This window comes from Canis lupus, chromosome 10, assembly GCF_003254725.2.
Source record: "Canis lupus dingo isolate Sandy chromosome 10, ASM325472v2, whole genome shotgun sequence".
Taxonomy (NCBI): Eukaryota; Metazoa; Chordata; class Mammalia; order Carnivora; family Canidae; genus Canis; species Canis lupus.
In genome coordinates, this window is record NC_064252.1 from 17600839 (window position 1) to 17613260 (window position 12422).

Consider the following 12422-nt stretch of genomic DNA (forward strand, 5'->3'; position numbering starts at 1 on the left):
GGGACTCGATCCCAGAATTCCAGGATAACACCTTGAGCCAAAGGCAGGCGCTCAACCACTGAGCCACCAGATGTCCCTATCCACACATTTTTAAGAAATATTTCAATGATTACATCAGTGGCACCCTTTGAAGAGCTTGCTGCAGCTAATTTTGCTGTCAAAGGACCTAGTGTAAACTGTTTCCAGAACCATTATTCAGATAACGGTACATCTTTGGCTTCCAAACGTTTCCTGTGTCCCTGCAATTGTGCACTACCCAGCGCAGAGGTGCCAGCATCCTGTCAGCCGGCCCTTACCTACAGAGAAAGCTGTAACTTCCCTTCCCTGGATGACCCAGAGGCCCACCACTAATAGCATCCTTACGACAAATAACTGGCTTGAGACGCCTCTAGTATACCCGAGTATCAGCACAGCACCAGGGCTCCTGGCACATCCTGACAATGCCCTTGTACAGTCCATCTGCAACACTAAGCAAACTATTACCAACGTCTTCTAGACATTTATCCAACAGCTGAATGAATGGAACCTGAAGTTCTTCTTTATTTACTTTCAGTTAACATAACTTACTCTTACTTTACTTTTATTTAGCATAACGATCACACAGAAGAAATAATAATTTCTCTAAAGAGAAATGCTGCCCATATGAGTATGTAGTTCCATGAACAGAGCCCTTCAAGAGAACATTCTGTGGCAGAGACTGTTGCTAAGAGAAAACGAGAATCTGGAATGCACCCTAGTACCTGTCTGGCCATAAACAGTTGGGTTTTTGTTGTTTTAATTCATGATCAAAGCCCTGGCTCTGCTGTGTGAGCTGGGGCCAGTCACAAGACCTCTTGTGCCTTGGTTTCCACCCCTGTAAACCAGGGACAAAAAGCATCCCGAAGAGCTGCTGTAACAGCCCCAGATTCGTGGCTGGCACATTTTGTCTTCATGGATTCTGACCGCAAAGAACAGAAGGAAACAGATGAGGTCACCTTGCCACAGAGCATGGGTTCAGTGATGGCCAAAGCGGCACAGCTCTCCCAACCCCACCTTCAGTGGCATCACACTGGCCACATAAATCGGACATGATGGAAGTATCTTCACTATGGAGATCGACGAATGCTTCAAACCACAAGGGTTTTTAGTCTTCTGGAGAGCGAGTTATGAAACACTGACCAATGTACCACTGGAATTCTAGCTGACCTGAAAAAAGGGCAATATGAGTGCACAGAGAACAAGGAATTTTTGCACAATTAACAACTGAGACCATGTCTATAATGGGCACGCTGCACCGGAGCAAAGATCCAAGAAGGCCTAATCGTAAAAAAAAAAAAAAAAAAAAAAAGGTCTAGGGTGAGATGAATAGATGAATAAAAACTGAAATCAGAAGTCAAGAGAAGAAATAACCACAAAGGTAAATTAAAATAACTGTAAAAGAATAATTTATGCAGGTCAATGCAATGCATTCAAAGGAAAGTCATAGCCACCTGAGATTGTCAGACACATACTGTCCAAGCCTCTCAGGACAGAGCCTGGGCTCCTTACTGACCAGGGTGTGTGCCTGCATGTGCCAGAGTGTTTCCACCCCAGCTCCCTCCTTTCACTATACAGAATTCAAAGTTAAACCTATACACTGAATTTTTTTAAAGATTTTATTTATTTATTTGAAAGAGAGAGAGGGAGAAGCAGGTTATCCGCTGAGCAGGGAGCCTGATGCAGGACTCAATCCCAGGATCCTGAGATCACAACCCGAGCTGAAGGCAGACACGTCACTGACTGAGCCACCCAGCGGCCCCTACACTGAATTCTTAATATTGGATACGGCATTATTTCTACAACTTCTATTTGGTAGTTCTTCAAACATTATAGATAACGTTCTATAGTTTCCCATATTTTTACTTTTTTTTTTTTGAGGTTTTATACCTTTATCTAACAACCAGCAATTAATTCTCATCCACCTTAACTGTCTATAGATTTTTGATAGTAGTGACAGGTAACATAGGTAACCAGTGTGCAGAGCTTGTTTGGTGAATTGTTCATCCTCATTACGTTTTCTGGACAACGGCACACAGATACAGTATATAAACTTCTTGATTCCTTTGGCCCAGACAGCTTTGTGGGCCTGGTGTCAATTCGCACATCTGGAGTTCCCATCCCCTTCATGGCAAATTTCTGGATCTCTCCGAGTGCCCAAGGGGCACACTTCTTGAAACCCACTCCATGGATGCGCCTGTGGCTGTTGGCAGAACAGTTCTTCTTCTCACCACCCTTCTTTGCGGGAACTATTCTTCTGGGCCCTAGTTGGAAAGTCTTTAAATATATCTTTAAAAATAAACAGCATGCTTGTGTTACAGTTTATTTCTGATAATTCCAAAATCTGAAGTCTTGGAGGGTCTGTTTCTACTGATTTTCACTCATGGTGTGCTTGGTCATTCTTGTCTGCATACAAATCAATGTTCTTCAAATATACCCGCAGGGCTTTTTTGGCATCTTAGGATAAAGGTAACTTCCTCCACAGAGGTTTTATGCCTGCTTCTGCATAAATGCCTGAAGGCATTCACTGAGCCAGAACACCTTAAACTAAATTTGTACTTGATTCCCCTGAAGTAACAGGCAATGGGAACCTAGGTTAGAAATCCTCACAAACGCTAATCCATGGCCCCATATATTGTTCCCACCTTCTTTTCCACAGTATTTACCAGTAGAAAGATAACCAGGTGGGGGCAGGGATACAGTGAGGCAGATGTGCTTCTCCGTCACCTGAGGATGGAGCCTTCAGAGCCCCCTTTTACAGGGGAGAGTCTCCCCTGGGCGCTCCATCTTGAGAGGGCTGAGTAACTTACTACTCTCCTTACCCTACCAGACCTCTAAAATCAAACGCCACTTAGTCCAGATCATCAAATGCCCTCAGGGCAAAGGCAGATCCTGTGGTGCTTAAATTACTTACCTCGGTTCTTCCTTCCTGGTTTCAGTCTAGAACTTCCTTGTTATATATCAGTTCTCTGGGTATTTTTTGGTTTTGTTTTGTTTTTTTAAAGATTTTTTATTTATTCATTCATGAGAGACACAGAGAGAAAGAGAGAGAGAGGCAGAGACAGGGACAGAGAGAGAAGCAGGCTCCATGCAGGGAGCCCGACGTGGGACTCGATGCTAGGACCCCAGGATCATGGCCTGAGCCAAAGGCAAATGCTCAACCGCTGAGCTACCCAGGCATCCCCACAATTCTATACTGAAATTTATATTCTCTTATCACTGTGGGGAATTATTCTACTCTCTCTCTTGACTTCTATACATGTTAATGTGAGATCTGTTGTAGGTAATCTTTTACCTGTAGCTTAAGAGCTTCTAATATGTGGGTATGGAGTTTCTTTTTTATTTATACTGCTTGGAACACAGTGTGCTTCCAAAATCTGTGGATTTATATCTCTAAGTAGTTTCTAAAAAGCCAAAATTATTAATACTTTGAATAATGACTCTCCTCCATTTTCCTTATTTTTCCATTCTGGGATGTCAGCTACACATTGATGATATATTTTTATTATATCCTCCATTTCTCTTAACCTTACTTTCCACCCCCTCATCTCTCAGTGCTACAGGCTGGTAATTTCTTCAGACATATACTTCAGTTCACAAATTCTGTCTTCAACCATATTTTGATCTGTTTAATCCACATACACGGAGTTTTTAATTTCAACAGTTTCCATTTCTGAAAGTTCTATTTGGATCATTGTGCTGCTTTGCTTTTCATTGCTAATTTTTTTGTTCTGTATTATTTCACACATTTCATACATTAGTACATACACTGCATCCAAATATTCAATATGTACAAGCCTTGGGGCATCTAATCATGCTAACTCTTCCTCCCAGAGCTATGTGTGTTGTGATTGTAAATTCACGTTTGCTTGAAGTTACTCTATAGAAATCCCACTGGCCAGCACTCAGAAGGCTTTCCTCTGAAAATGATTTGTTCTCTTCAGTAGAGGAACAAAGGAGGGTTATCATAATTCCTAACTGTTCCTTTTTAAAAATGTTTTCTTTTCTGGCTTTTGGAAAGTTATCTTAGTTGCTGTAGGGCTTTGGAATTTTTGTTTTTTAAAGATTTATTTGAGAGAAAGACATAGAAACAGAGAATCCATACATGGGGGAGAGAAACCTGAAGCAGACTGACTCCCCACTGAGCATGGAGCCTGAGATCACGACCTGAGTTGAAATCAAGAGCTGGAAGGCTTAACCAACAGAGCCACCCAGGTGCCCCAGTTTTTTGTTTCTGTTTTTAAGTAGGCTCCATGCCCAGCGCGGAGCCCAACGTGGGGTTCAAACGCACAACCATGAAATCAAGACCTGAGCTGAGATCAGGAGTCAGACACTCAACTGACTGAGCCATCCCAGTACCCTAAGTTATTTTAATTTTTAATGCACTGAAGTACTGAAGAGAAATTATTATAATTTATGCAGCATGTAATTGGATGGCAATCGGGTAAACCTTTGGAGAGTATACTGTGGCTTGTCATCTTGCACAAGGAATGTATGCTCTGGATGGCGACCACGACAGTGCCTATGCCCCGACTCGTGTGTTCCCCACAACTGAGACAGAGAATAGCCTCACTACATACACACAGGCTAGCCCCGTTTTTTTGGATGAGGGAGAACAACTTTTCCACAACAAAGAATCTTAAAACCAGATATAGAAGGATCAAAAAAACCCCCAAAACAATAAGCTATAACATACACCTTCAAAACTAATAAGCATTTTGCTCTCATCCATCTCTGAACTTCTGCTTTTACAGTATATTTACATAAATTAGAATAAAGAACAATTAAAAAGGAAAATTATCTTACCTTCTATGGAAACTTCTTAATTCTAAGTTCAAACAAAATATGAAAACATCTGGGGTTTTTTTCTTGGACTATATGTAACTTTAAGAAAGATTTTTTCATTCAGTAGAAGATTTAGAATTTCTTCACCTGAAAAATAAGAAAAAAGCTTATTTTAAGTTCTGCCTTTGTAAAGTTAACTTACCAAAACAGAGAACAGGAAAACAAAAATCAGTATCTTAACTTACTATTCAAATTATCAGAACATTTCATAATTTTTTTTAAGGATTTTATTTATTTATTCATGAGAGACACAGGGAGAGAGGCAGAGACACAGGCAGAGGGAGAAGCAGGCTCCATGCAAGGAGCCTGACGTGGGACTCGATCCCAGGACCCCAGGATCGTGACCTGAGCTGAAGGCCGCCGCTCAACCATGGAGCTACCCAGGTGCCCCGAGACAATGGTATTGATGATATACACCCATGCTGTATCTGAGTAACTAGCTCAATGGTTAGAACGTCACTCCAAAGAATTCATGTGAGAAGGATCTCCATGAAGTTGTCCAGTTTCATAACTATACACCATTACCACCAGGATATGCACATCGCCAGACACAAATGACTGGAGAGCTTACTGATAATCCGTAGCAATTTCTAGAAGAAAAGCGTAGAACCTGGGACTGTTCATTTTATATTTGCATGAAAGTCACGATTTTATATTTTGAAAATTTTATGTTAGCAACAGAGACAGTGGACTGCTCTAGAATATGAGGTTAAAGAGACATAATCACCAAATGTAACATTTAGATCTTATCTGAGTCCAATCAGAACATATCAAATGTAATCATTTTTTATCAAGTATATTTCCTGTTCTTATCAGTTTAATATCTGATAGGAGTCCTCTATCAAAGTACAGTATATTAAATGGATTTCTGAGGGGCACTGGGTAGCTGTCGGTTGGGTGTCTGCCTTTGGCTCAGGTCATGATCCTGGGGTCCTGGGTCAAGCCTGGTGCTGGGCTCCCTAGTCAGCTGGAAGTCTGCTTCTCCCTCTGCATTTGCCCCTCCCCCTGCTGGTGTGTGCACTTATCCGTGCATGCTTTCTCTGTCAAATAAATAAATAAAACAAATAAAATAGATTTCTGGAACTAAAAAACAGAATAGGAGCTTGCTCCATCCACTCTATGCATTGACCTGCAGCGCAGTACTTCCAGGAGCAGCGCACTCTCCCCTGGGGGAAATAAAAAAAAAAGGACAAAAACGACAAATGTAAAAAGTTGTATTTGAAGCTATTGGGGAAATCCAAATATGGACTGCTATTAGATGATATTAGCAATTACTATGAATTCTTTCTTAGTTATAATAATGATATGGTGGCTATGTTTTTAAAAATAAAAACTGTTCTAATTTGTTAGAAAAAGTGAAGTATTCATGGGTAAAATAACACTATTTCTGGTATTCACTTCAAAAATACTCCACAAGGGGATCCCTGGGTAGATCAGTGGTTTAGCACCTCCTTCAGCCCAGGGCATAGTCCTGGGGACCCGGGATCGAGTCCCGCGTCAGACTCCCTGCATGGAGCCTGCTTCTCCCTCTGCCTGTGTCTCTGCCTCTCTCTCTCTCTCTCTTTCTATCTCATGAATAAATAAATAAAATCTTAAAAAAAAAATACTCCACAAAAAGATACAAACCAAACAAAAATTTTAAGTGTGGGGGGAGAAGGCACCTGGGTGGCTCAGCCAGTTGGGCATTTGCCTTCAGCTCAGGTCACAATTGCAGGGTCCTGGGATAGAGCCTCACATTGGGTTTCTTGCTCAGGAGGGAGCCTGACTCTCCCTCTGCTCATGCTCCCTCTTTCTCAAATAAAAATCCTTACCAAAAAAAGTGTGATGGGTGTTATGCCGTATGTTGGCAAATTGAACTACAAAAAAAAACAAAACACAACAACAACAAAAAAAAGTGTGAGAGAGAGACAGATGGGGGGAAAATGGCAAAGTACTGATCACTCTTGAAGCTGTGTGGTGAGTACATGAGTGTTCACTGCAATGTTTTCTGTATATTTGTGTAATTTCTAAATTTCATATAAAAACCAATCAGGCAGGACAGGACTCCTGGGTGGCTTAGGGGTTGAGCATCCGCCTTTGGCTCAGGGCGTGACCCTGGGGTCCTGGCATCGAGCTTCCCACAGGGAGCCTGCTTCTCCCTCTGCCTGTGTCTCTGCCTCTCTATGTCTCTCATGAATAAATAAAGAAAATCCTTAAAAAAAAAAAAAAAAAAAAACCAAGCAAAAAAAGGCAGCCAAAGTTGTGCTAGTGAGCCAGAAATGTCAGTGTTACCATCTTCTAAAACTGAGAACTCTTTTTATTACATTAATAATTAAAATTATTAAGCTGAATAATTCAACACTGGCTTTTCAGCACTTCATACACAATTTTCTTTTTTTTTTTTAAGATTTTTTTTATTTATTCATAGAGACAGAGAGAGAGAGGCAGAGACACAGGCAGAGGAGAAGCAGGCATCATACAGAGAGAGCCTGATGTGGGACTTGATCCAGGGTCTCCAGGATCACACCCTGGGCTGCAGGCGGCGCTAAACCGCTGCGCCACCAGGGCTGCCCCCATACACAATTTTCAAAATAATCAAGTATTTTTGTTAAGACTGACTTTAGGCCTGATTATTCTGACTTTGAACTAATGTTCATTTGTATTTATGTTGGAGGGGGAGGGGCTTGCTAATTTGCTATTGTTTTTTATTTAATTCTGTGCTAACTTATATAAAATATTTACATGGTTCCAAAGTCAAAAGTATTTAGAGGTGTCCCAGACCAACAGACCCACTCAAAGGAGAGTAGTGGGGCTGAGAGCTGAAAAGAAACTACATGTCCTGCAGGCTGGGGGTGTTGGGAGTTCCAACCCGGGCAGAAGAACCTCCCAGAGCACCCTGAGGCACACAGCAAAGACCTGAATAAAACCCTGTCTTCAGGGTCAAAATTACATCTGGAGCAAAGGCCACACCCAAACACTAAATTCAAAACCAAAACAGATCTACTCAAAGAATAATCTACTCAAAGAATAATCCAAGCCTGACAGGAGCAAAATGATCTTCCAATAATTTAACTATCTGCCAGGACAAAACTCAAAATCATAATCCAGATATCAACATACAAAAAAAATATTAGACATACAAAGTAGCAGAAAATGTAACACTGTGTGTGTGTGTGTGTGTGTGTGTGTGTATTTTTTAATTAAAAAGCAGCTGCAGGTGGTGGGGGCACCTGTGTTGGTTGAGCAGTTAACTCTTGATCTCCACTCAGGTTGTGTTCTCCAGCTCATGGGATCAAGCAAGCCCTGCACTGAGCTGTGCACTCAGCACAGAGTCTGCTTGTCCCCCTACCCTCCACCCCTCCCCATACGCTCCTCATGCTCCCCCACCTTCCTCAAAAAAAGAAAAGCAGCTGGGGGTCCTGGCTGCCTCAGTCAATGAAGTTTGCTACTCTTGACCTCAGGGTTGTGAGTTCAAGCCCCATGTTGGGTGTAGAGATTACTTAAAAATAAAATCCTGAAGGCAACTGACTGGCTCAGTCAGTTAAGTGGCTGACTTGGTTTTGGCTCAGGTCATGATCTTCTGGTGATGAGACTGAGCCCCATGCTGGGCTCTGTGCTCAGTGCAGTCTGCTTGAGGTTCTCTCTCCCTGTTCCTCCAGTTTGCTCGCTCTCCCTAAGAAGGAAATAAAATCTTCAAAAACTAAAATATTTTTTTAAAAATTGTTTAAAAAGCAGCTACTAAAAACAGACCACAGGATGGGGCACCTGGGTGGCTCCGTGGTTGAATCTGCCTTCAGCTCAGGGCGTGATCCCAGGGTCCCGGGATCAAGTCCCATATCGGACTCCCTGCCGGGAGCCTGCTTCTCCCTCTGCCTGTGTGTCTGTCTCTCTCTGTGTGTCTCTCATGAATAAATAAATAATTTTTAAAAATAAAATAAAAATAAAAATAATATTCTGTATCTTTTGTTTTTGCTTTCTTCATAAAACTCTTCCTGGGGTGTCTGGGTAGTTCAGCAGACTCTTAATTTCACCTCAGGTCATGACTTCAGGCTCCTGAGATCAAGCCCCACAATGGGCTGCATCCTTAGGAAGAGTTTGCTTGAGATTCTCTCTCCCTTTCCCTTTGCCCCTACCACTGCTCAAGCGCCCCTCCAAATAAATCAATTAAGAAAAAAAAAACACAAAACTCTTCTTTGTTTTTAAAGATTTTATTTATTTGAGGGGGTAGGGGCAGAGGGAGAAGGAAAATCAAGCAGACTCCAGGCTGAACCCAGAGTCTGATGCCAGGCTCAATCCCACAACCCTGAGATCATAACCTGAGCCAAAAATCAAGAGCTGGACGCTCAACTGACTGAGCCACCTAGGTGCCCCACCTTACTCCCTTAAATGAACATTTTTACTGATTTTAAATATACTATAAAGAAAAGCACATAAATCCTAAGTGAATAGCTCCTTGAATTTTCACAAACGGACCCATGCAACCACACCACCCAGTTCATGAAACTGGACTACCAGTACCCATAAGTAACCCATGTCCCCAAAAGTATCAACCACTGTCCTAACCTGAATCGTAACACCAAAGATTCACGCTCCTTGAGATAACTGTACAGTACTCCTTTATGTTGACTTAACCCTAGTGATGGACACATGGTACTTCTAGTGTTTTGCTATTACAAATAATTCTATAATGAATAGTCTTTTGCAAAGTCATTTCATATTTTTGCCAACATACCTTTAAGTCAGATTCCTAGATGTGGGATTGCTGGGACAAAGGACAAATGCACATAAAACATGCAACATACAAATCCTCCTCCAGAGGTACTGTACCATTTTGCCTGTCTTCTTTCTTTCCTTCTTTCTCTCTCTTATTTGACAGAAAGAAAAGGAAAGAGAGCATGAGCAAGGGTAGCGAAAGGCTGAGGGAGAAAGAGAAGCAGGCTCCCCACTGAGCAGAGAGAGCTTGATATGGAGCTCGATCCCAGGACCATGACCTGAGCCAAAGGCAGATACTGAACTGACTGAGCCACCCAGGCACCACCACCCCCAAGTTTGTATTTCTACTGGCAAGAAGACAATTTCAACACAGCTTTGTCTAAAGAACATATAGTTAAAATTTTGGATTTCTGCCAGTATGTAAGGTAATTAACTGTCCCAGTTCTGCTGAGGACTGAGAAGTTTCCCAAACAGAAGATTTTCAGCACTAGAACCCAGAAAGTACTGGGCAAACCAGGACAGCTGGCCACTCTACCAATATGGTAAAGGAGAAGTGGTATCTCCATATAGCTTTGATTAGTATTTTTATTACAAGAAATGGTAAGCATCTGTTCAATTATATAAGGTCCATTTTTATTTATTTTCTATAAACTATTCTATCTTTTGCTCATTTTTCTCTATCAGTTATATTGCTTTTCTTCTCAGTTTCTATGAGTTCTTTTATGATGATGATGATGATTTTTAGTCACTGCTGCACCCAATGTGGGGCTCAAGCTCAACCCTGAGATCAAGAGTAGCACACTTCTGGCTGAGTGAGCTAGGCGCGTCTCTATGAATTTTTCCTTTTTTTTTTCTTTAAGTTTTTATTTAAATTCCAGTTAACATACAGTGTGATATTAATTTTAGGTGTAGAGTTCTTTCAACTATTAGACATAATAGTAAAGAGATAAAAGCTCTTTACTATGACAGAAATTCAACATATTTTTCTGCTGTCATTTGTCTTTTGACATTGCTTATGGTGATTTTTACAATGCAGGTTTCTGCTGTTACTGCAATCAATCTTACTGTTTCTAGGCTTAGAGTCATAGTTAGAAAAGTTTTCCCTGGGATCCCTGGGTGGCGCAGCGGTTTGGCGCCTGCCTTTGGCCCAGGGCGCGATCCTGGAGACCCGGGATCGAATCCCACATCGGGCTCCCTGCATGGAGCCTGCTTCTCCCTCTGCCTATGTCGCTGCCTCTCTCTCTCTCTCTCTCTCTTTTTCTGTGATTATCATGAATAAATAAATAAATAAAATCTTTAAAAAAAAAAGTTTTCCCCACTCCTAAGTTATAAAGAAATTCACCTTTATTTTCTTTTAGCACTCATATAGTTTAACTTTTTACACTGTAATATCCCTGATCTATTTGGAATAATTATTTATTTTGACTATACAAAAGTTAAGAGAGTAAGAATAAAATATCCTAAGGTCTATGATATCCAGGACTATGATGTATGTGTGATACCTATCTCCAGGAAAGGCATATGTGACATTAACCCCAAAATGTGTCCCATGTGCTACCACTCCATACTGCCAGATTTTGTTTTTATTTTCTTTAAACATTTTCTGCTCAGTTTAACACACTTGTCTGTAGGGTAATAAGCCAAAGAGAAGCAATTCTCCCATTTTCCAACAGCTACTAAAGAAGTCCTGTAAGGAAATGGAGATAGAATGAAAAAAAATATTGTAACACCTAAAAGCAGCTATCACATACTAAGAATCAGTCTATGTCGGATGCCTGGGTCTACCTTCAGTTCAGGGCGTGATCCTGGGGTCCTGGGAGGGAGTCCTGCATGGGGCTCCCTTCGAGGAGTCTGCTTCTCCCTCTATGTCTCTGCCTCTCTGTGTGCGTCTCTCATGAATAAATAGAATATTTAAAAAGAAAAAAAAAAGAATCAGTCTACCTCATCAGAGAACAGAACCAAAATCTGAGGAAGAAACTGCTATCTGGACAGACATCCCAGGGTTTAATGAAATTAGGATAGTCAACCCTCTGAAAGGGGGTCTGAAATGTATACAAAATGGAAAGAAGATGTTTTAAAACATTCTCCTGTGGATATTACATTAAAATCCATCAGATCACACTTGTTCAGTTTTCCTAAAAAAAAAAAAAAAAGAAAAAAAAAATTTGCACCTAAATCTAATCACCCTGTCAATCTCTTTAGTGGAAATTAGAGAGAAACAAACAAGCTAAACAATACAAAAGGAAGAAACTAGTGAAACCCACAAGGTGGGAGGTTATAGGACAAATAACCAAATTCCTCCAACAAATCAATGACAGAAAAGAGAGGCAGCTTTAAGAATAAGGGATTTAGGAACGCCTGGGTGGCTCAGCAGCTAAGCATCTGCCTTTGGCTCAGGGCCTGATTCTGGAGTCTCCGGATCGAGTCCTGGGTAGGGCTCCCTGCAGGGAGCATGCTTCTCCCTCTGCCTGTGTCTTTGCCTTTCTCTGTGTATCTCTCATGAAAAAATAAAAATAAATAAAATCTTAAAAAAAAAAAAAAGAATGAAGAATTTAAGAGACCTTCAATAAGGTGTGACATTTACCATGGTTCAACTACAGAAGGCACTTTTTAGGCTGAGTATGGACCCAAGATTAGCAGGCAGGTAAAATGGCATGATTTTGTGATTTCTAGAATTTGTGCTTTTTTAAAAAAAAGATTTTATTTATTTATTCATGAGAGACACAAAGAAAGAGGCAGAGACACAGGCAGAGGGAGAAGCAGGCTCCATGCAGGGAGCCTGACGTGGGACTCAATCCCGGGTCTCCAGGATCAGGCCCTGGGCTGAAGGCGGTGTTAAACTGCTGAGCCACCTGGGCTGCCCCCTAAAT

At 41.3% G+C, this 12422-nt stretch overlaps 1 protein-coding gene and 1 pseudogene across 7 annotated transcripts in view; one reads left to right on the forward strand and one right to left on the reverse strand.

Annotated features, from left to right (window-relative positions):
• Positions 1 to 12422, reverse strand: part of PPP6R2 (protein phosphatase 6 regulatory subunit 2) — an 83803-nt gene that overhangs the window by 51148 nt on the left and 20233 nt on the right. For 5 of the 7 annotated variants that reach the window (XM_025455410.3, XM_049115196.1, XM_049115197.1 and 2 more), the window contains one exon: positions 4822 to 4947. Coding sequence is in view for 1 of the 7 variants with exons in the window: in XM_025455357.3 (XP_025311142.1) it covers positions 975 to 1069 (95 nt within the window). In the remaining 6 variants the exon portion in view is untranslated. Of the gene's footprint in view, positions 1 to 567; positions 592 to 974; positions 1186 to 4821; positions 4948 to 12422 lie in introns of those variants that run through there. The other 2 variants (XM_025455357.3, XM_025455425.3) reach the window with 2 other exon arrangements.
• On the forward strand, positions 5640 to 5808 carry LOC112675738 (U2 spliceosomal RNA; annotated as a pseudogene).